This window comes from Camelus ferus, chromosome 21, assembly GCF_009834535.1.
Source record: "Camelus ferus isolate YT-003-E chromosome 21, BCGSAC_Cfer_1.0, whole genome shotgun sequence".
In the NCBI taxonomy this organism is placed as follows: domain Eukaryota; kingdom Metazoa; phylum Chordata; class Mammalia; order Artiodactyla; family Camelidae; genus Camelus; species Camelus ferus.
Window position 1 is genome coordinate 23,578,585 of NC_045716.1, and position 24,458 is coordinate 23,603,042.

The window sequence follows — 24,458 nt, forward strand, 5'->3', positions numbered from 1 at the left end:
GCTCGTGCCCAGCAGGGGGAGCCCGTGGACTTTGGGAAGGACCAGGCCGCCCCACCTACGGCCCTTCCCGGTGACAAACTCCCCGGGCCAGGTAGACTGGGGCTCTCCAACAGCAACAAGTGGGATCCCTCAAGGATAAATCGTAAAGCTTGAATGGATGGGTCCCGATCCAGGCTTTCCCGTTAATTTGCTGTGCAACTTCATTTGGGCGTCTACCTCTCTGGGCCTCATCAGATCCCTCATTTGTAAAATGAGGGGTGAGACGAGCTAAGGTATAAAGGCCTTCTTTCCCACAGTCTGTCATTCCTTGACCCTAATGAGGAGGGGCCACCTCGGCCCCTCTGCTCCCGCCATGGTGGAGCCTCCAGGGGCAGAGAGAGGAGCCTTCCTCTCTGGGGAAGGGTTAAAGGAGAGAAGGCTTTGAGAAAGCAGAACCTGAAAATCAAGCTCCAGCCTTCCCTGTGCCCGTCAGCCACCCCCACTCCCCACGTGCAAGCACCGGGCCAAGCACTTTATAGCATTCTTTCATTTCATGCAACAGTCCAACCCCTAAAGCAAGGGAGAAACAATTATCCCAATTTTACAAATGAAGAAACTGAGACCCAAAGACGTTAAGAAACTTGCTTAAAGTCAAACAGCTAATAAGAGGTGGAGCTGGCATTTGAGCCAACGGCCAGCCAGGCCCTGACATGTGCTCCTGAGCCTCCTGAGAAATGCAGTTCGCTCCTCGGAGTCACACTCTAACCTGGAAGGGCCCTTGCAGTCCTCTGTGCACCCCTCTCATTTTATATGGGAAGAAGCTAAATTAAAAGGGCACTGTGTGTGTTTGTTTGATTCTTTATTTTTATTGAAGTATAATTGATGTAAAATATTGCATATGTTACAGGTGTACGGTACAGTGAAACAATTTTTAAAGGTTACACTCCATTCATAGCTATCATAAAATATTGGCTATATTCCCCGTGCTGTACAGTATATCCTTGCAGCTTATTTTATACCTAATAGTTTGTACCCTCAAGAGGGATTTTAAATGTTTAGACCCTCTTAACCCTGCCCAGTTCTCCTCCTATAAAAGTCCACTCGAATAAGAGCATGGCTTAATGGCAGTTCTGTGCCGTACACTGGGAGAGAACCTCAGTTTACACACAATTGCCTGAGGATTACCTCAGTTCTTCACAGCAGATGCACATGCTCATAATAAAAGTGAATTTTAAATAAAAATACCCATTTTATAGATGTGGCTATCTCAGTACAGTTTAATAACTTGGTCACCATCACACAACCAAGTCAACTAAAAAGAACTGTAATCTTAACCCCCCCAATTCTAATCTCGTGCTTTTCTGTGACACCTCTTTTCTTCTGAGCCACTCTTTACCTCCAAAGCCTGTGGTACACAATGGCTATATGAATGTGTGTGTTTATCTTGCTTACGACAAGAGGAAAATGGTAAGAAAAAACGCTCGGAGTAAGACCAGCTGGAAGGAGCAGTGGCAATGGCACCAGCAGCAAGAAGGACCCTTCCTTTCCTGCTGAGACCAAGTCCCAGAGCCCAAAGCTTTCTGGGGTCCTCCCCTCCCTGCCTCCTCTTCTGCTCCCCCCGGGCCCCTTCCTCTGTGCCCAGCCGGGCTCTGCTCTGTGCACCAGGTCTTGTGTTCATCCCCGCCAGAACGAGCCCTACCCCAGCCCCGGGCTTCTCTGGAGGCGGGAGGGGGTCAGCCAGCAGCAGGGAGGCCCTTGCACTCCCCTTTAATGGAGGAGAGATACAATCACCTGTCAGCTGCCCGGACCTAATTAACACCGGCTCAGAGTTTTGGTTGCTGGTTAAGGGCGCCCCTCCCTAGCTGAGGCTCCTATGGGAAAGTCGGTCACAAACTTGCTGGATGTGGGACCTTGGGATAAGGTCGATGCAGGGGCAGGGGTAGCCCCTGTCTGAACTCTTCTAGCATCTTAGACTAGAACAGGAACAAGCCAGCCTCTAAGTAAACAGCCACCCTGGTTAGAAATCCTGCCTTCCTGCATCCTGCCCAGACCAAGGGAGAGAGGACCCCCCCCCGTTCACCCAGACATCGGGGTCTCCAACCCAAATTGTTTCTCTGCACCCCTCTCACAGGAGTCTACGTTTCCCTTCTCCCCAGTCAAAAGGTTCTCTGAAATTTGAGCCCAGGACTGTCTAGCTCTGAGCCCAGTGTCCAAGTCTAGAACCTTCTGAACTTGAACTTTGTACCCTGGTTCATGGCTCAGCTTTCACAGCCCCACCCCCGCTTTCATCTCCTCCCTAAATTCACACCCTTTGGAATGACACCAGAATTCGTCTGAATTATCAGAAGAAAAAACACGCAAATAAATAGACAAGATCGTTACAGAGTGTGGCAAGCACTAGGACGAAAACAAATGGGATGCTGGGCACAGACTGCGGGGGTGGGGCGGCGCCGCTTTGGCTACAGGAGACCCAGAAAGGCCACTTCCTGGGACAGACCGCACAGGTTCCGCAGCGCGGCCCACAGACCGCCTCTCCGCTCCCGGCCACCTCCTGCCACCCGCCCCAGCACGCCCTGCCCCACGTCCCTGCCTGGTCCCACTCTTGCAGCTCTTGGTTTTATTTACTGTTTCAACTGTTGTTATTCTAACCAAATATAATGTAAACTCAATGAAGTTAGGGATTTTGTACTTTTTGTTCCCCACTCTGTCCCCAGCACCCAGAACAGGGCTTGGCACACAACGAGTGTGTAATAAATCAGTGACGAGTAAATTAAAGTGGCCTCCGTTTCTCCTTGGCAAGATGGGCACAAGCCAAAGCCAAGAGCGAGCTGGCCTCCAGACCCTCCGCCAGCCTCACAGGGCACTGGGACACAGTCGTCCCTCCCATCTCCCAGAGCCAAGATGAAGGTCATGGCTTCTCCACTGCAGGCCGGGCAGCGGGGGCCTGTCCCCTGCCTGGAGAGATGCCCAGAATCCAGGACCCAACTTCTGAGGAAGACCCTACTCTCACTTTGCTTCAAACCCAAAGTCCCTTAATTCTTCCCTTTCTCTCACTCCCCCACATCGAGTCCTCTTCGTTTAATCACCAAATACATTTTGAAGCTGCCCACCTCGTCTCTGTCTCCTTTTCCACCACCAAAGTCCAAGCCACCCTCTTCTCTGCCTGGACCACCGCAAAGCCGTCAGCTGGGCTCTCTGCTCCTCCTCTGAGCTTTTCCTGTTCACGCTCGTGCAGCACCCAGCGTGTATGTTTTAAAACATGAAATAAGAGTATTTTCTCTCTGCCTAAAATCCTTCAATGGTTGTTCTTTGCTTTTAAGATCAAATCCAAACTCACTGAACCTCATCTCCCATCTCCTTGGCCCTCACTTGCTACACTCAAGCCCCACTGGCCTCTTCTCTCTTCCCCAAAACACAGATCCTCTTTGACTTATGATGGAGTTATGTCCCCACGAACTCACATAAGCTGAAAATATCATTAAGTCAAAAATGCATTTAATTCACCTCACCTACCAAACATCAGAGCTTAGGTGGGCCTACCTTAAACGTGCTCAGAACACTCACATTAGCCTACAGTTGGGCAAAATCATCCCGCACAAAACCTATTTTATAATCAAGTGTTGACTATCTCATGCAATTTACTGAAGACTGTACCGAAAGTGAGAAACAGAACGGCGGTGTGGGTACGGGACGGTTGTGTGTTGGCTGTTGACCTCCCTGACTGGGAGCGGCCGCTGTCCAGCATCATGAGGGCACCACACTCCATATCGCTAGTCTGGGAAGAGAGCAAATCCAAATTTCAAACCGTGGTTTCTACCGAAGGCCTATCTCTTTCACATCAAGTCAAAACTTCGTAAGCCGGGGGCCATCTGTAGGTCAAGCCCTTCCCATTTGTTTTGAAGCCTCCCTCTTCCTGTGCTGCTCTTTCTCATCCTTTACGCCTCTGCTTAGACGTTACCTCCTTGGAGAGGCCTTCGGGGCCTGGCTTCCTGAAGGCCCCTTCAGATACAGCCGTTCCGTGTCACTCTGTCACGTTTCCTGCCTTCCTGATCCCACCGCCTCTGTAACGACTTTGTTTATTAGCACGCTGTCTGCCTCCCCCGCTAGTGGAAGCTCCCTCAGGTTAGAGATCCTTGTCTCTTTAATTCATCTGGCTTCTCTGGAGGCCTCGCACGTGATTGGTGCTTAATGAGTGTTCTTTTGAAAGGATGAATACGGGGCCTCTACTCATTCACATCCTATTTTACCCACTGACTCTGGGCGCAGTCTCTTCATCCTGCTCTGCCTCTTACAAGCCTTTGCCACTTTTGAGGTCCCCTCCATCGGAACCGCCTCCTCCCTCCCGAGGCCGATCACTCCGCGTCCTTGTGCACCTCGGGACTTTGCTCTTCCCTCCGACCAGTGTGCTCTTCTGATTTCTCTTACCAGCTGAACCCTCACCCGTTCCTCAGTGCGAGGTTCAGACATGACTTCCTCCAGTGTGTGCAGATCCCTGCCGTCTCAGCCCTCCCTTTAGGGGGCGGTAGATCATATCACTAACAGAACATTTATGTGTTTGGTTGTCACTGATGCTGTTGTTTTGCGTTTCTGTCTCCCAGGTGGACTGTGGCATCTTCTGGAAGACAGAGATCTGTCTTATCCATCGTTATATTCTCAAGACTTACCAGACCACATGTACAAAGCAGCTGCTCAGTACGTGTGAGTGGAACTGCTTGGAAGGCCTGGCCCTTTATTACACAATCTCTTACCTCTGGGACTGCCTCTGATCCCTTCAGTGACTCCTCCCTCCCTCTGTTAAATATGAAACTTCCTGAGTTTCTCCTCTCAAACCTGGTATTTTTCTGTACTCTTTCCCAGAGACTGTCAGAGCTGAAAGCAGCTCTTCCACTCCCAGCACACGGGAAGTCCTGCCGTGTTGGGTCCCCGCCTTAGTCCTGAGACCAGCCTGGTCACTGCCGTCTCCAGCCCTTGGCAGCATCCGTGGCCAGACCTTTTTATTTTTAAGGTTCTCTGAAGAACCATTCTGACACTCAACACATACTTCCTGTGCAACAGAAATGGGACACAGATTTCTGCTTGATGCAGGGAGACATGACCTTTGGAAATGAGTGCTCAACACTCTTGGGGCTGGTGCTTTTTGGGGTGAAACTAGGAAGGATGGGGCCACAGGACATTCAGTCCAGGGGGTCCCTCTGCCTCCTCAGCTCATGGACTTGGATTTCAGACTGTGGTTCTGATGAGGACAGTGTGTTTGTAAACGCACAAAGTCACCCAGCTACAGCAACAAGCCCTCTGAGTTCAGCATGGACACCGAGCACTTAGGACCAATCTCCATGCACTTGTCCTCAGAATCCGAGACTAGGTCTGCCTGGGTGACCTCAGGGAAAAGTCAAGCAGGCATAGTCCTAGGGTAACTATAATTAGGGTCCTAAACTCCCACCCACAGCACATCATAGCCTCGAACGTTTGCCCTGAGCCTGCATGGGTGTGCGTCACAAGCCTGGGTCCAAGGGCTTGGCAACACCTGCATCGCTACTCCCACCTAAGTGAACGTCAAGAGCTATCAGCAAGGTTTAAGGTAAAAAGCACAAGCTTTGGTGGGATTTTTTCATTTTCAAAACTTCTAATTTTTATTGAAGTGTAGTTGATTTACAATGTTAGTTTCAGGCTTACAGCAAAGCGATTCAGTTACACACACACATATATACACATTTTTAAAAATTCTTTTGCATTATGAAAAAGCATAGGCTTTGAAGTGAACCAGATCTCGGTTTGAATCATGACACTCCCATTTGTGAACTTCATTCAGCAAATATTTATGAAAGTCATTCCATGCACCAGGCATTGTACCAGACCCTGGGGAGAAAAAAGGAAACAGAACCAACATGGACACTGGGCAAATTACTTACAATTGTAGGCCTCTGCTTTCTTATCTAAAACGAGGTCGTGGCTACCCCCTTAGAGATGTGAGAGGATTTTGTGAGACGATATGTGTAACTGTGGAGCTATTTACATTATCATCATTGTAATTAATAAAATTACATGGTAGCAGCGTGTGTGAAAAGCCACACAACTATTTAAACTTTTGAACCCTAAGGAACCTTTATCCTAAGGAAAAGCCCAGATACAAAGACATAGATGAAGGAGAGAGATGGGAAAGAAATTATCTACCGACTAAGTACGTACATTCTACCAAGCACTGGGTGAAATATCTTACATTTCTTAATTCATGAAAATGAGCAAAGGGAAAAAATTACAAGCAACCTAAGTATTCAGCAGTAGCATCATGAATGAAATATTTTACCATCATTTGAAGTAATTATAAAGACGATGTACAACATCGAGAAACGCTCGTGACATGATGTTAGGTGGAGAAGGCAGGTGACGGAGTGTAGGCGCGCAGATCACAGCTGCAGTGACACACAGCTCCTGCGCGTGAGCACAGACACGCGGAGCAGCAAGGCCTGCGCCGGAACGACGGGTTTACGGCGCCGACTCTGCTCTCCATTTCCCAGACTGCTGGCAGTGCTCTTCCATTTTTTGCTATATCAGTGTGATAGCTGGGCTTTTCCTAGGGTGTTTTATTTGCAGGTTATTTCTCTCTGTTCTCTGCGGTCCGCGCATCAATGCTGAAAGGGGAGAATATAAATATTTTCGTGCTTGGAAGTCTCAGTAGGGGGCAAATCTCTGAAGAGGCCTCGGTTGCATTCAATGTATTGCTGTTTCCTGAAAAATAAGTGGAAGAGTTACCCCCGTTATATTTAGTGCTACTGATAGCAAGCCTTCAGGAACAGAACTCCTGCTACAGCAGCACCTGCCAGCCCCACCATCAACACCTGGAGGGCTCTGTGTCCCTAGGAGGGCCATCGGCACAAGCTGACCTCCCTTCCATCCATCCACCCACCCATCCACTCACTGACTCTACAATCCACCTGTCTATCCATCTGATGCTGATTTACTATCTTCCATCCTTCTATCCCATCCCTTTGCTTATCCATCCATGCATCTACTCTTTCTTGGAAGGGCATCATCACAAAACTTCCTTACAGGAATTAGGGATTTACAAGTGTCCTGATTCTTCAGCTGGCAATTAGCATGAAAAAGCAAGGTTCACGTTCCCAAATGGGGTCAATGATGCAACAGGACAGGAGCCAGGAGGCGTGCTTCTCATCTTCGCAGTTGCTGGTGGGCCGCTCAGGAGCTGGCTCGGCAACTGGGCAGGCTCCCACGGCCCAGGAACAAAGGGCCCAGTAATCAGGTCAGATCTGTCGCCAGGGTCCTCCCTGTCCCAGTAACACCCAGCTGGCGGCTGGGAGCAGGATCTTCAAGGCATTCCAAGCCTTGGCACCTAAATCTGTCACATTCTAGGGCTGTAGGTGGAGTGGGAGAGGCCATGCAGTATGCACTTGTCAGTCTGCCAGCTGAGAACCTGTTTTAATGAGTTAAACAATTGGCTCTCGTTACATAAGCCTGGACTGTGACCTTCTCAATCAAGTGTTAATGGGGGTTGATGAGGACAATCTACCTGGGACCTTCTCACCTCACATCAGACTGCTTAGAGTCCTACCTCAGTCCCTAATGAGGTTAGATGGGGAAACTGAGCCAGGGTCTGCTGAGTGACCGGGATGTGTTCACAGAGCAAAATAAAGAATTCAGCATCGATGGAGCATGTGTGTGAGGTCCAGCGCCTGAGGCAAGGAAGGCAGGGAGGAACCAAGCGCACTTCCTGCCTGTAAGCACGGAGTCTAGTGGAGAAAACAGACCCTAAGACAGTGAGAACAAGGGTGTAAGGGGCCACAGCAGTAGTGAGGACAGCATGAGCTGAGAATCCAGATGTGGAGGCCACATCTGTCTAGACAACCCCAGAGGCTTCAGGGAAGGAGGCATTGGAATTGGGCCTGGACCGCACAAGCAGACATGGCTGTGCCCTGACAGATAAACGACGGGAAAGCATGGAGGAGCAAGGGAGAAGGCGCTCACACCGGGTCCCCGAAGCAGCAGCCGCTCCCTTTAACTGTGCAGCTCAGATGTGAAACGTAAGCCCCGGAAGGTCCTCTCGGTGTTCCTGGAACACGCTTAAAGCCATCATAGGGGGAAGGTACAGCTCAGTGGTAGAGTGAGCGCTTAGCATGCACAAGGTCCTGGGTTCAATACCCAGTACCTCCACTAATAAATAAATAAAAATTAAAAAAAATAAAGCCATCATATCACCAGGTCACTGTTCAGTCTTCATTTTGTCTAGAAGAGCATCTCTTCCCTCTACCTGGCCCCAGTGATCCCAGCCTGCTACACTTCACTCACCCTTAAAGGCCCAATTCTCAGGCTGCCTCTTCTGTGAAGCTCCCTGGGCTGACCCCACCTCAGGGCCAACCCCCTCCGCGCCCCCCATGTTTTGTTCTAACTCTAGGACCACATTTATCAGGCTGCATTCCAGTTAGTCTGTGGATTCTCTCTCCAACAGCTTTCATTATTGTATCGCCAGTGGTCCTCACAGTGCCCGGCACACAGTCGGTACTCAACATCTGATTGTCCAGGGACAACTCCTTCCAGGATCAACTCACACTCAGGTGATCCAGAAGCACCATCCAGACCCCTCTCCTGCGAGACTGAGCTTGTCGTCACAGCAGGAAGCCACCAGTTAACCTGGGAAAAACAAGTCTACCTGCAACCCAGCCAGCTCCCGAGCCAGCGTGCCACAGACCAGCCACCTCCAGCACACTTCGTAGTTTCTAGTGTCTGTAGGAAACCCGGAGCTCCCTGGGCCCCAGCCAGCAATCAGCCATCCCACAGATGTTAATTGCATAGAATTCATTAATTGCGCTGCATAGAAGGCATCGCAGCACCAGGACCCTTCAGTGGCTGGGAGGAGAGGTGGGAAGGGCTCACTAGTCATCAGAGATGAGACAAGGCTGTTTATTTTTAATTAGTTGAAAAGACAGTCTGATCGGTACTGTCCTCATTATCCTCGCCCCACCTTCCTGTAATGGGCCTGCCTTACTTGTATAACTAGATTTTTATTAAAAAGAAAATTTTAAGACAATCTGAGTGGGAGTAGTGAAGATTTCAGGAACATAGTCACTGATTAGTATATACTGATAGATCACCAATAGTCTCCAATTTGCAACACACCTAATTAGCCATTAGTCGTGAATAGGAAAGCAAGGAGGTACTGAGTGTGTGTGTGGACAGGAGAGGGGCTGGTGGGGGCCTTGGGGGATCGAGGGAGCAGGACTCAGAGGCCTCGAAGGGGTGCTGTCAGGGCAGTAGTGTCGTCAGCAGACTGCCTCCCATCCTCCCGAGCTGCCCTTCTCCCGGCCTCAGCTCACCGCCCTTCCAGCTCCAACCCTAAGGCCTGGGCCCCTAGAGCTGTCCTGTCCCTTTAGTTACCCCGCCCAGCGTGGGAACAAATGATCCTGTCTTCTTGTTTAGAGAAAAATGAGGGGTGTGTATTTTTGTTTTCAAAGGCAACTTTACTTGGGAAACCAAGAGGAATGCAAAGCAAAAGCGAGCACGCAGGGAGCGGCAGCAGTGGGAAGTTTTCCCGGCTCAGCCTATCCTGTGCCAGGTGACAGTGCAGAAGGGCTGGGCTGGCATGTGCAGCCCAGGGCTTGGCCTTCTTCTGACTCTCACCAGGGATCTGCTACTTGTGTGCTGCCCCCACACCTTCCCGACGTGGTCCAGGCAGGTGAGAAGAAAACATTTTGCTGCTTCTCACCTGCAGGCTCTGAACTGAAGGCAGTCCTACCCACCCGCCCCAACCAGCATCCCCAGGGCCCCTTGGTCTCCCTTCCTAGATGGTACCTGCCAGCAGGTGAGCTAGCTGGATTTTTCTCTTCCCCTGTAATCTTACCAGGAAAGGCTCTGCCCAGACTCCCTTGGTGCTGCCTGCTCTCAGGGCCCCATCTTTTCGCTGCTGCATTTCTCTGATCTCAGGTCCTCCGTTCCAGGGGCCAGTGACCAGGCCAAATGCTCACTGGGCCTGTCACTGACCACTTGTCAGTCAGCCCTTAGGTTCCTCCTCCGCAAGCCCCTGACATCCAGTGCTGACCCCTGTCCTGGCTCCTGCGTGGGACTCCCTGGGCCTCGTCTACCTCAGGCCCAGCAGCCACTTGCACACATCTGGGCAGAGGTGGGGCCTCTCACCTCCCCGCCTCACTCTCTACCGCAGGTCAGCCAGGTACAGTTTTGCCCAGACCCTGCATGCTTCATGCTTCCATCTGCCTAGACTGTTCCTACTGCTCCTAAAATGAAACTCAGGCCCCTCCCCTCCTCCCCGCAGCTCTCCAAATCTGAAAACCCCTTTCCAAATCCCAGCTCCGCCATTTCACAGATGACTGACGTGGACAAGACTTTTCAGCTGTCCAGGGGTAAGCCACGTCCGTAAATCCAGGAAAACGGTAAAAACCAGCACAGAGAATCAAATGAGAGACAACGTAGGTGCAGGGCCTTGCAACTCTGGGCTGTTGGTTGTATTGGTCTCCGGCCCAAGGCTGACTTCGCTGTTCGTCTCCACCTGAAATACATTCCCCCTCGGGTTCAGGGTGGTGAGCCCCTCCCTGAAGCCTGGCTTCCTCGCCAGTTTTCTGGTTTCCCCCTTTCTTGCCCGTCCTCCACCAGGGTGGGTGCGGAAGAGGCCTGCCTGCTATAGGCCCAGCTCAACACTAGGTGGCAGCCTGCCCACGGGCCTTTGCTGGACAAGCCGCGCCCTCCACCTGGCTCAGCGCCGAGGCCCCAGGCTTCAGCGGGGTTACCCCTGTGCCAGGCACGTCCCACGATCCGCCCTAGCCCACAACTGCAGCTGCTGGCAGCAGAGGCGCAAGGGAAGCTTCCCGCTGGCGGGTTCAGGCTGAAGCCGCGGAGGCGAGAGGAGGTGTGGGCCAGGTCCCGAGTCCGCTCTCCCGCCAGCTGGGGCTCCGTTTGCAGAACAGAGGTCTCACGCAGTCCTTGGTGGAGCTGGAGGGGCTGAGGTCTGGGTGGCAGCAGAGGGGCCTGGCAGGGCAGCCTTTCAGGCCAGCGGCTGCTCTACCTACAGGGCCTGGAGTTCCCTGCGGAGGCCCCTCTGGGAGCCCACTGAGCCTGGGACACGGGATCTCTCCGTTCAGCCTTTGTTTCTTTCCAGGGAGGGGGGAGTGGTGATTAGGTTTATTTATTTACTTATTTTTTTTAATGAATAGGGACTGAACCCAGGACCTCATGCATGCTAAGCATGCGAGCGCTCTACCACTTGAGCTGTACCCGCCTCCCCACCCTTCAGCCTTTCTCCCAGCTGACTCCCTCCCCTCCACGTGAGGGAGACCAAGGCCTTCCCGCTGGGAACCAATGCTTCCTCCTCTGGCCTCTCCCTTCCCAGCCAAACTGATTGAAAAAGCTGTCTTCGCGCTCTCCCCCGTCACGGCCTCCCACTCACGCCTCGGCGCACTGTATTGACTCCTTCTCTTGTCCTTCAAAATCTGCCATCTCTGGGTGGCCCTGCTCCCATATTGCCACCTCCCAGCCCTCTCCAGTCCCCACCTTCCTGCATCTCTGACCACGCTCGTGCCCTCTGCCTGTAGGACTGTCTCGTCTCCAGCCCACTTCAACATGTTCTTCTTCACCTGCTTCATTCACTCTCCTCAAACCTAATATTCTTAGTTTGTTCAACCCAGAACTTATATCCTGAAGATTTTCAAACTTCTGCCTTAGGACCTCCATCCCTTCAGCCCCAGTGCCCCGTCTCCATACTGAGCTCCTCTGTCCGCCCCGGGCCTGGCGCCCATCTACCTCTGCCTGTTTTCTGTATCGGTGAAAAGCATCACCAGCGACCCAGTGGTGGCCAGAGTCAGACCATTGGAAGTCACCGTTGACCCCTCCCTGTCCCTCCCCAGCCACAAGCACCAGATAGCCATGTCCTGCCCACTCGACCCCTCAGTACCTCTCAGATCTTCCCCACCTGCCCAGACAGGTCCTCAACTTCTCTTTCCTGAGCAGATGCAACAGGCTCCGAACTGGCCTCGCAGCTTCCATTCCTGCCCCCACCACCGCATCTCCTCGCTGCAGTTGGTGTTTTTTATAAAATGTGGAGCTAAACAAGGCATTTCTATGCTCAGAACCCATCAGGCCCCTAAGGGTAGCACCCAAATGTACAAAACCTTCATGACTTGGATCTGCCTGCCTTTTCCAGCCACTCCCTGTCTCTCCGCCCCGGCTAAAGGGTCCCTGCACAGCCCGTGCCCTCGCCTTCTCCTGTACCTTCCGTCTGTGCTTCCTCTCCCACCTCCCTTCTGTCCGCTGAGATGCTATTCACAATTGTCAGCTCCCTACCCCCCACGCTGTGTTGGGGCCCCCTTTCCTATGCTTCCTTGATCAAAGTACTCAGTATTGTAATTGTGTGATCACGTGTCACTAGACTCTGAGCTTGAGGGCAAGAGCTGTTTTTTTTCATCTTTGGGTCCCCAGCGCCAAGTTTACTGCCTGACACAGAGAAGGGGTTAAACCACATGTTTGTTGGGTGGGTAGATGGGTGTATGGAAGATGGAAAATTATTGTTCCCTGCTTATTCAGAGGCAGCCTAGTATTTAGATTTGTCACCTTAACCCCAAGTGCCTGGCATCTGTCACATGAAGCTAGACCTCAGACCTCAGAACCACCCAAAGCAACATGGCTGAGTGCTTTCCTGGGATCAGGGGATGGGAACAGCTTCTCTAGGTTCCCATCAAAAAGTTCAGGTGCTGAGTAGAATTCAACCGATGCAGGGCCCCAGCCCTGCTCTCACTTCGGCCCAGAAGTACGCCCTCGCCAGGCCAGGGAGATGGGAGCAAGGCAGTCAAGCCCTTGACCAGAAGACAAACCAACCTCTCTCAATTTGTCCCCTGCAGAAGAAAGGCGCTCTGAGCAACATGTCCGCCTGGGGACGTCCGGGACAGCAGCACAGAAGCAGGGCCTCCACTGACAACTCGAATGAGATGCAAACACATGGACAAGTCTTAAGGACAAAGGGTTCCTGCTCCTACGAACGATGGCCACCGCAGGCTACGCTGACAGTGCCGTCCCACCCTGCGGGACACACTTTACAGGCTGGGTCTCCGCTCCTGCTCTCTCCTCTGATCGCTCTCCCACCACACTGCCTCTTACAGTCTCAGCCAACCTGTGAGACCCAGTGCCAATGCGTGATCTGTGAAGCTCTCTCAGAGCCACCGCCCCCAGTCTGAATTAACCAATATTTTCCCTACACTTCTGTAAGATGCTGTTCATGTTTCTTTTACAAGACTGATCTCAATTTCCCTTTCACTGGTATTTCATATGACCAATGTCTTTGATTATGTCCCTTTGATTTGATTAAGGCTATAAATGCCTGGCAGGGAAGAACTATTTTATCCATGTCTGCATACCCCAGGGTTCTAGCCCTGTGTTCTAGGCATGTAATAAATGCCCATTGAGTTGAATAACAATTTTCAAAGCATTACAAAGCACCATGCAGAAAACTAGGTTCCTAAGTTCAAGGCACATGGAGAAAATAGGAGTGATCATATGGGTGGGGGTCATCTGAGAAGACTTCCTGGAGGAGGTGTGGCTGAGGAAGCTGAGCAAGGCGGGACTGAGAAGCATAACCAAAGCCTGACTGTCATTTTAAGTTCTAGGAGGGAAAGGCCGGGCTTTTCTCCTTCCTTACCCACCTTTTTCCCCATCTCGGTATAAGTAGTGACAGTATAGTACCATGGTTAGAAATGCAGGCTCTCAAGACAGACTGCCTGGATGTATATCCTAGCTTAGCCACTTAATAGCTGTGTCACCTTGGACAGGCCACTTCACCCATCTGGTCTCAGTTTCCTCCTCCCCTGTAAAGCGTGGGTAAAGTGGCATTTAACTCACTGGATTATGTGATGATGTAATGAGTTAATCTATGTAAAACTCTTACTAGGTGCCAACAGCTAATCTCAGGGCTTTACGTAGAGGAACCCACTTAATCCTGGCGCAGCCCAGGGAGGGTGGTACTATTACTATCTTTACATGCAGGTGAGGACGCTGAGACTCCGGGAGCCGGGGGTGGGGCGCTCATTGGCATATCCCACCCAAAATGTCAAATGTTCTCTAAATATGAAAAATTTGGACCTGCTTACTCCAAACCATCCAACTGGTCCCCCAAAGAACCAGAACCACAGTCATAGCTCAAAATAACAACTTGGCCTTTGTTGTAATTCATATGCATCTGCTCAGCGTTTTCATATTTGATCCTCACTCCGCCCCAGTGAAAGAGCCATCACCACCCCTGCTTTTCAGATGAATGCATGAGGCCCAGAGGGCTGGCAGGACCTGGAGAAGCTGGCCTCAGAGGCAGGCACCTGGGCTCCGGGCCGGAGAGCCTCCGCCAGGCCAGCGGCTGGGCCACGGGGCTTCGGGCAGCTGGTGGCAGCCCCACACCCTCCTCTTCCTCACACCCTGAACAATTTGTCCTCCAGATGAATCCGCACCAGTCTCTGCCCAGAGCCCACTGTAGCTGCTGGGTACCTGGCTCACACCTTCAAAAAAGGTGAGTGAGTTTACAGAAAAACTACCAAGCTCCAGGGTCTATAGAGATGACAGAAAACAAAAAGGACACCATCACCCAAAGACAGAGGAAAAAGCATTTAGAAATAATTTTCAAAACAAAAGACTTTGGTTTGAAGATTGTATGTTCCACCTCTAAAAAAATGGACACAGGGGAGGGTACAGCTCAGGGGTAGAGCACGTGCTTAACATGCATAAGGTCCCGGGTTCAATCCCCAGCGCCTCCGTTAAATAAATAAACAAACAAACAAAATTATCCCCCCGATTTTTTTAAAAAGACAAACTGAACCAAAAATTTGTACATAAAATACAAATGGCCAATAAAATGTTTGCCCCACAGAAAACAAAAGGAACTCAAATCCTAGCACTGAGACACCATCAATTAAGGTGGGAACTTTTTAAAATAATAGATAAGGGGGGCTGGTTGTTGTAGGAACTGAACACTCACGAGCGTGTAAATTGAACCACCTTTTGAGAGACAGTTTGGTCTGGGGAGTGTAAGGGCCTTAACGCTACTGATGTTCTTAACTCCACAATTTTGTTTCTAGATATTTATTAAGAAAAATGCATAAATAGTACAAAGTAATATGTTTAAAAATATGTGTGTTTTACAAAAGTAAAATAAAAAGAGGCAACATAAAAGCTAAAGAGGGGAATGATTAAGTGATAGCACCTCCATCCACTGGAATATTCTTTCCAACCACTAAATATGATGTAGGAGAGCTGAAGATTATTTAATGACTTTAAAAATGTTAACTGTGAAAAGCAGCGTAAAAATAAACAGTATACTGTATATAGAATAATTCCCATATTATAGAAAAATATATGCATACAGGGACACTACAATGAAGTGATTAAAAGCCCGGACTCCAGGATCAGAGCATTTGAGTCTCCCATCTGAAACTGCCCTTTACAGGCTGTGTGACCTTGGGCAAATCACTTAACTGCCCTGTGCTTTGTTTGACTCATTTGTCATAGAAATAATATTGGTACCTACTCACTGATGCTGGGAGAATGGAATGAGTTAATAACTGGAACATAGTAAGTTATATGTGTTAGCGATTATCATCATTGTTCACACATAGAAAAATGACTGAAAGGATACACAATCGAATGATTGTTTCTGGTGGTGGTATTACAGGTTTATTCTTTCTTTTGGTACCTCAATTTTCTAAATTTTCTTTCACGTACCTATAAGATTTTTAATAAGAAATATCTATATTATATATAGATATAGATATAGATATCTTATATAGATATATATATATCTTTATTAAAATAAAAGAAATCTGGGGTAGAATTCTTAGGGAAAAAGACAAAGAATAAAAGTCCAGACCAAGATAAAAGGCGCTTAGTAAAAAAAGGTTTACTAAGAAATAGGTTTACTAAGAAATAGGTCAGGGAAGTGGGAGAAACCTTGAGTATGAAAAGCTAGGACTGGGAAAATAAGAGTATTCTGAGTGTGAATGGATAATTTGCCAACTTAGCTAGGCCGTGGAGCCCAGTGTTGTTCAAACATCAGTTTGGATGTTGCTGTAAAGGCATTTTTTAGATGTGATTGACATTTAAATCAGTTTAGTCTGAGTAAAGCAGATTATTTGCCATAATGTGGGTGGGTGGGTCTCATCTAATCAGTTGAAGGCCATAAGAGGAAAAGACTGAGGTCCCAGAGAAAGGAAGTTCTCCCGCCAGACTCCCTTTGGCCTCAAGACTACAATATCATCTCTTGTCTGACTTTCCAGCCTGCTGGCCTGCCCTGTGAATTTCAGACTTGCCAGTCTCCACAACTGTGTGAGCCATTTCTTTAAACTAAACTCTCTCCATTGGGTCTGTTTCAATGGAGAACCCTGACTAATACACAAACCACGTGAAGAAGGCATGAGCCTGCTTCCAACATAGCACTCCATCTCCACAGCCTCCCCGGGAGTGGTGAGCTAGCCTGTAATCATCAGCCTATATCCTCTTTACCACCTGTAGGGACAGTTATTATGCTCATAAAAAAAAACATAGGATGGTTAGTGCCATAAGTAGGTAACAGCACGGCCTTTCTCATATAAGAAAGAAAAGAAAAACACACCCCTTCATGATGGAGCAGATTGGGCCCTTCCCCAGATAGGACACCTCCCACCTTGCAGGCTCTGTGATGGGTCTTACACACGTAGCAGCAGCTGAATCAAAGAGAACCAAGCCAAGAAGAAGCTGCATTTTAGGAGGAGTGCTCGCGAAACATGAGGCACATCCAGAGAGAGACAAGCCCTGGGCAGGACGCAGGCTGCACACCTAGTGCTCCAGGTCTGGGCACCGGATCTAGAAGACAGCAGCCGGTGGTGGGGGCGGGGGGGCCCCCCCACTGCACAGGACTCCAGACTTAGCAAGGGCTGCTTTTAACTTAGATCTTAGGCATGGACAGCAAAAAGTTTCCGAAATGATGGAACCTACATTACTGTGTGAAAGATTTGAACTTTGATAAAAGTATTAAGGAAAATTGCATTCATAACAAATGACAAAGCAATTTACGGAGTGCTCCTGAGGTTAAGTGGAACCCCTCCTCGCTGAGGAATGGACGAACCACCCAGGCGTGGTCCTCTCTGGGTTTCCTTCTCGTGCAGTCCTGGTTCTGTGTCCCTGAACCTCTTCTCCAGCAACATCCCTCCAAATGTTCACGTCCTCATTCCACAAGATTTTATAGAAATTGCAGAGAATTTTTTGGCTTTCCATTTGCAGTTGCTCGAAGTTCAGACCTTTCAGCAACTGTAATTCCAACTACTCCTGGTTGTATTTGGTAGTGAATAGAGAGATCCATGTTGGAACTTCAGGAGCTGTATCTTCTACAGATGAGCATACACACACATGCAGTCATTACTCAACTGAGTTAAAGTCTAGAAATTATTACAGACCTCTTTCACACCACAGGGGCTTTTGGTTTTTCTGTTTAATCACACCGAGCCCTCTTGAGTAAGGATTCTGAGCACAATCCAGAGCAGACTGGGTTCTGTTATTATCAGTATTGACGCCTTCATAAAATGATATCAGACATCTATTACCTATTCAGAGTCTGCGTTTACCAGACACCAGGAAAACCATGAAGACCCATTCTTTTATTTAATCTACATGTCGTCCATGAAGGAAGAGGCATTACATAAGCTCCATTTTTAGAGAAGAGACTACGACTCAGAGAAGTTAAGGGATGTGCGCTAAATCACTGAGCTCATAAGCGGTAGGGCCAGGCTATATCCCGGGACTGGTGGACCTGTGAAGCCCTCAGTTTCCATTTTAACCAAAAAAAAAAAAAAAAGAAAATAAAAGAAAGAAGTTATGCTTGCCCAAGGACAGGTTAGGAGAGATATTCAGAAGCGAGGAGGGCCCCAGGTTCTTGGCTGGTGATAGCAAAGGCAGAAGCTGAAATCATGCAACAAAACAAAACAACCCTCTAACCACCACCATTCTCCCACAAAAAAACAGTAAAACAATGAGTTTACCAAGTAGGAGACCTAGGTTATTCTGGGCCAGAAAGGGAAAGAAAAATACCATATGATATTACTTACATGTGGAATCTAAAGAAAAGACACAAATGAACTTATTTACAAAACAGAAACAGACTCACAGACATAGAAACAAACTTATGGTTACCGAGGGGAAAGGGGGAGGGGAGGGATAAATTGGGAGTCTGAGTTTTGCAGATACAAACTACTATATATAAAATAGATAAACAAGTTTCTACTGTATAGTGAAGATAACTGTATTGAATATCTTATAGTGACCTATGGTGAAAAAGAGTATGAAAACAAATATGTACATGTGTACATGTGACTGTCACATTATGCTGTACACCAGAAGTTGACACAATACTGTAAATCAACTGTACTCCAATAAAAAATTAAAATGCTAAAAAAAAAGTAGCTCCAGTCCTATCTCCACCCAAAACTGTCTGTGTGACTTTGGACGTGTCATTTTATCTCTTTGAAACTCAAGTCCCTCCAGTGAATATGAAGAGCCTCTCAGGGCGTCTGTGGGAAGTCACCTTGCGCGGGGGCTGGCGCACAGAGCACGGTCAAGAGTCGCTGGGCCGAAGCGGAGCTTCAGCCCCTCCTGGGTAAGTGAACTGACCGCTCTGCACTCTCAGGGTCTCTTCCTGGCCCTGCTGGACCTATCACCACCCCCTCAGCAGTGTCTTCCAATGCCCGTGGTCAGGGCACCCAGGGCACCAAACTACCCCTCAGTCCTGAGTGTAGGTTTAGCTGGTGGATCTGGACTTCCGTGACTGCTCCCTGGAGCTGGCCACTGCCACCATCCAGCCTCCCAGGCTTTGCCCGTGCCCAGCTCCCCCAGACCCAGCAGTCAGGCCCACGCTGGCATGCATGGAGAAAGATGACCTCTGTCCTGGCCCCTGCTGCAGTTTCACCAGCATAATGACAACGATAGCACGTGCACGGGCCAGACACGTGTTCCCGGGGCAGCAGTGGTTGGTAGACATGTGATTCACGGAACCCTCCAGTAACCGCAAAGGCCACCAAACACCGGAAGCCTTCAGTTTAGGAATCTGGGAGTGAAAGCAGATTCTCACCACGCAGCGGGGAGGATCTGACAGCCAGACACTCAGTCCCCGCCCCAGAGGACCCCACAGCAGCCCGACCTGGAGGTAAGCAGAGGCAGGCTCACCGCAAGGCTGTGTCTAGCGTTTCGGACCACAAAGATTATGTAAGTGGAGTATTATTTCTTTCCATTTCATTGATACCTTTAGTTTCACTTTGCATTGATCTGCAAATAATGGCTTTTCATGTTGCCTACATGTACATTTGTTTTAACATAGTTAATGGTGTGTAAAGTAACACAGAGGTAACTGAGGGAAGTGTGGGGTAAACCCCTGCATGGGAAAACAGACAACCTTTATTAGTGAATATTCACCCGCTGTTTCCTTCGAATTTCCCTTTTTGGATTGTCCAAGGCACGTGTGTTATTTGTTATTCATAGGTTGGTGCTTCTTAAAGGGTAGAATGAGGGATTCATTTGAACAATAGTTTTTCTGTACATACATTCCTCTTCTCTATATTTAAAAGGACTTCGTAGTATATGTAAACAACAGCAGTAACACCCTAACCACGCCGTGGTGTTCCTCAGTTTACCACGCCGTGGTGTTCCTCAGTTTACCACGCCGTGGTGTTCCTTAGTTTACCACGCCCGTTCACACCCGCTGCGATTTTTACCCTGATCATGAGCCCCTGGCAGAAGGAGAGCTTATCACTATTCTATAGAGAAGGGAACTGAGGCTCAGAGGGGTTACGGGACTTTTCAGAGCCCTGGAGCCAGGGACGTGGGGAGCTGTGCTGGTCTCTTTCTACCCCTGAGGATAAAAGCCACGTCTGTGCGCCTTCTTGACTTCCTAACTTCAAGGGGTCTGAAGACAATGAATGTGTGCACTTTCATTTGTAACCAGTGGCCCCCAGAATGACCCCAGCAGCCCACAGCCGCTGCATCTCACCCTCTTCTCAGTAAATAAGGACAGTATTCCAAGCCCCCAGAGTAACTCCTCACTTACTGGCTTTCACCTTTGCACACCCTCCGTGTTCCTTTGTCACTCAGTGTGCTCAGAACACCCTGTCATCACCTTTCAATCCTGACTCACTGGGAGGGATGGGTGCTTTGATCGATGAAGGAGGAAATAGCTAAAAGCTGACAACCCTAGAGGAGACCACAGGACAGACAGGTTTGTGGGGTTTGTAGGGAGACCAGCCCAGAGCTAGTCCATCCTGAACAGACCTGCAGTGGCGCTTTCCCCAATTTGCTCCTGGGATCCCCCAGCCTTGGATGCTGAGATCCCGCTCCAACCCCAAGAGCACAGGAATGAAGGTAGCTCCAGTGAGACGGAATACGGGGCCAGGCATGGTGTGGGGGTCACAACACTCAGCCTTCATGGTTTCTGGCAAAAGCCGTGTTCTCCCGAAGAATGGACATGGCTTCCGTATCAAGTCATCACTCACTTACCTACAAACCAGCCTTGTCCTCAAAGAGGGGAAAAATCAAGAAAGGATGACTAAGCAAATGGACAAGCAATGAGAATGACAGTGGAGGAAAATAAATTCTGTAAAAGATGCACCAACAAAAGATTACTGAGGGCAAGCTGTATGTTTAAGGGAGACCTCATCAGGTTGGGAGAATCAGTGGTGTTTGAGTTGCTCTGAATGGATGGAAGCCATCTGCATGGAGGAGATGGAGAGGAATGCATTCAAGACAGGAAGAAGCCTTACAGGACAGCAAGAGGGCAGCACGACCTTGGGTTGTGTGGGAACTGACAGGTCCATAATTTTGGCCAATGTTTATGATAGGAATGAGCGCGTGGTGGGAAATGCCTGCTATCTTTACATCTAAGTCAACAAACTCTTTGATACCACTGGGACTTTGTAGAGTTCTGAGCACTGGTGAAACAGGAAAAGGAAGAACTCCCTCTCCTCCCACGATATTTCTTCTTTTTCCAAATGAGAAGGGGGTTAGAACCTTTCCAGTTTGCTTGTTCTAGGAACGCTACCTGTGGGTTGGACACCTAGATCGGACATTCAGATTCCCTTTCAAGCAGCATCTTCCAGCTTTCCTGATCAAACCAAAGATGCCAGTGATGGTGTTAGCCACATGCTCCCTGCCTGAATCGGGACTCCGAGAAACAGCGGGGCCAACAAAACCTGTCAGGTCAGGGGTTAGGCTGAGGATGTCTAACAGGTACTAAGTCACTGGAAAGTGTGTCAGGAGGGACGTCTCTGGTATCTGCCTAGTTCTTCCTGCTATTTCTGGGACTGAACTTGGGCATCTGGGTGCTTCCCTGCTGCTCTGAGCAGGGCCCAGGTAGGGTGGTTTTAGGCGAAGAGGCTCTAGTTGGGGAAGACAGAGGACAAGGAGGCCCAGAACTGTCCACTGTTCTTTTTTCCCTCTAAGAACCATACCCGTCACCCTGTCCCTCAGTCAGGATGTGTGGGCTGTGAATGGACAGGTCAATTCTCTCAACACCCAAGTAACTTCAAGCAATTTTAGGCAACAGCTCTCTGGTTTTTAGACTTTCGTTTTGTTTTGTTTTGTTTTGTTTTGGAAGGGGGAGGTAATTAGGTTTGTTTATTTATTTATTTTTATTATGATTTATTTTTGTTGGAGGCGCTAGGGATCGAGCCCAGGACCTCGTGCATGCTGGCATATGCTCCACCACTGAGCTGTGCCCTCTGCCTCTAGACTTGTTTTTGCTCTTTTCTAAGGGTGAAGCCCGGGATTATGGAATTTTCCCATCTTCTGCTTTTTTGGAGGGAGACTTGAACGGCCACTGTCTAATCACTCCCCACTGCCCGGCCCCTGTCCCTTATCACCTTTCTGTGCTCCTGGGTGGAGGTGAAGGTGTCTGGTTAGCAAGCTCTCTTATTTAACATGTAAAATTTTGTCTTCCATTATTAAGTAATTATTTTGGGTGTGCGTGGCCTGTTTCCCAATTAGACTGGTTTCCTGGAAAGTAAACCCCTATTCTCCATTTGCAGCCCACTATGTGTGGCGAGTACCGGCTGTCAGATACTTGGAGGAATCAGTCAGGTGGAGGCAGCAGTGAATTTCTGAGTAAACGTGTAAGAAGAAATCAAAGTCCAAAAGTGAGTTTGTTTCAGACTCACAGACACAGAATACAAACTTGGGGTTGCCAAGGGGGCAGGGGTGGGAAGGGACAGACTGGGATTTCAAAATGTAGAATAGATAAACAAGATTATACTGTACAGCACAGGGAAATATATACAAGATCTTGTGGTAGCTCACAGCAAAAACAACGTGACAGTGAATGTGTGTATGTTCATGTATAACTGAAAAATTGTGCCCTACACTGGAATTTGACACAACATTGTAAAATGACTATTACTGAATTAAAAAATGTTTTAAAAATTTAAAACATTTTTTTAAAAAAGTGAGTTTGTTTCTTTGAGATTTTTCTGTTTACTCCAAGGCAGAGTGAGCAGAGGATAAGAGTCTGCTCCAACTTCTGATAGGGTCCCTGGCCTCCCCCTGCCTCCTGCACACCCGTGAGATGCGAGTACTCAGTAAAGTCATTCATTTGTAACATTAGTAACAACTCCTCAAAAATTTCCAAACTAACAAATTTATGACCTCAATTAAAGACTGTTGGTCCCAACTCTCCCACCTCCTCACGTCCCCAGCCCCACCCACCCACTCCAGCCAACCTCCCTTCACCCGATACTCTTCACAGCACCCCACCCACGGGCTCAGGGGACATAGACTTTGGAGGCAGGCGGACCTAAGTTCAAAGTCAGCGTGTCACTTTCTAGGTATGTGACCTTGCGTAGTTTACTTGACCTCTCAGTACCTCAGTGTCTTCATCTGGAAATTGGATGTAATGAGAACCTACCTCATGGTTGCCTCACAGATTAAGCACCTGGCATATCACTTCCCTAAATTACTTTCCCCTAGATCCCAAATCTTTCTGGAAGTTCTGAGCCCCTTCAGCACACTCACAGTGGGGAGGTCTAATCTGTTGGGCCCCTTCTTGTTCCCTAACTTCCCCCTCTCATCCTGGCCTCTTCTAACCATAGCAACTTCTGCTCCCTCTCCCCACTCCAGGACCAGAACCAGCCCCTCCCCGTGCAGACACACCTCTCCAGCCACAAAGCCTGCAGAGGCCCCTCCTGCAGTCTGCACGTCAGCCCTGCTCTTGGTCCGGTCCTGGGACTCCTGCCACGGCTACAGGCTGCCCTCGCTACGCCAGACACCGCAACCAAGGCCCTTCCTGCACCTGCCCAGCCTGTCCTTGCCTTTCCTGTGTGCTCCGTGACCTGTCCGTGAGGACTGGGAGACACCTTTCCCCACCCAGTGTGCTTCCTGCCAATGTGGCTTAGGAGCTTGGGACCTGACCTCAGAGCTATGCAGGCTTTCTCCTTAGCATCTTCAAAGATGGTTGTTCTTCATCCACGGAGGACAAATGTGATGTCTGGAAAGTGCCGAAAATCGTGGAGAAAAGAACACGTGGCAGCAGGCTGTGAGAGAGGGGTCCATGGCCCGAAGCTGAGGGGCTCTCGTGCAGCCCTGTCCCTTCTTCATGGAACGGCCACTTCCCTGAGGATTCTCAGCATCCTTCTTTATAAGAGGGGCTTAGCCGTACCACCTCACAGGGCAGTCGTGAGGCTCCCACAGAGCGAGATGGTAAGGAAAATGAAATCGAATCGAACAGTGATTACCGTTACCGTTGCCCGCCTGGGCGCTTCCTCCCGGGACTGCCAGGCTGTGAACTCCTTGAGACGTGACTGCTACTGCCACCCTGCTCAACACTGACTCCTCAGGCCCCAGCACTGTGTCTGAAAGGCAGCAAGCTCTCCAGAAATATCTGCTGGTCAGTTGACCCGTGGAGTTCCCCGTCTTCACAATGAAGGGTTAGACATAATTATCTTAAGCCTCTTCTGCCACCAGATGTAAAATGCTACCTACCCATAGGATGGGGGTCGCGGGGAGAGGTATTAACTTTCTTTGTTTTGATCAAAAATGAGGCCTAACTATACAGAAATAAGACTGGATTTCTTGCCTATCTTGTAAACTTGGTATGAAAGGCAATTTCCACAACAAGAATTTCAAGAATGTTCTAAGGAATGACATCATCAGAAAAACACGTATAGCCTCCCAAAGCGACCGCTTTGAAAAGGATAAGCCTCCATAGATGGGTAAGCTCGTGAATGTTTGTGCTAAAAGAAAGGTGACCCACGACTGCCGTCACACAGGGCTGAAAAAACGGCACCAGGAACCCCACCAGTGCCGAGCCCAGCACGGTGGGAGGGAGCCTCCCGATCATGCGGAGACAGACCCAGGGAGAGAGGAGGTGGGGAGAGGGCACTGAATGTGGAAGGAGGGGCCTGCTAATTAGACAGCAGGTGAGAGGGACAAGCAGGAAGGTGAGGCTGGGCCGGGCTGAGTGTGGATGAATCAAGCCTTCCCAT

The 24,458-nt window shown here is 49.3% G+C and overlaps 1 protein-coding gene across 2 annotated transcripts; it reads left to right on the forward strand.

The window, feature by feature from the left end:
• The first annotated feature begins 9,553 nt into the window (after nt 1-9,553).
• LOC116658738 lies at nt 9,554-24,456 on the forward strand. Of its 2 annotated transcripts, none has more exons than XM_032464252.1 (5): nt 9,554-9,664; nt 12,834-14,485; nt 18,475-18,595; nt 22,011-22,118; nt 23,095-24,456. In XM_032464252.1, the coding sequence occupies exons 2-5, from the start codon at nt 14,244-14,246 to the stop codon at nt 23,314-23,316; spliced, it is 693 nt and encodes a 230-aa protein (XP_032320143.1). In that variant the 5' UTR covers nt 9,554-9,664; nt 12,834-14,243; the 3' UTR covers nt 23,317-24,456. The 2 variants fall into 2 exon arrangements, with proteins under 2 accessions (XP_032320143.1, XP_032320144.1); XM_032464253.1 differs by having other exon boundaries at nt 9,654-9,790.
• Nucleotides 24,457-24,458: the final 2 nt, after the last annotated feature.

Coding starts and splice junctions, on each gene's coding strand:
- LOC116658738 (XM_032464252.1), top strand. CDS start 14,244: ATGAGGCCCAGAGGGCTGGCAGGACCTGGAGAAGCTGGCCTCAGAGGC. Junction 14,486..18,474: donor GGCTCACACCTTCAAAAAAG/GTGAGTGAGTTT, acceptor TTGAAACTCAAG/TCCCTCCAGTGAATATGAAG. Junction 22,119..23,094: donor GAAGAAATCAAAGTCCAAAA/GTGAGTTTGTTT, acceptor TCCCCACTCCAG/GACCAGAACCAGCCCCTCCC.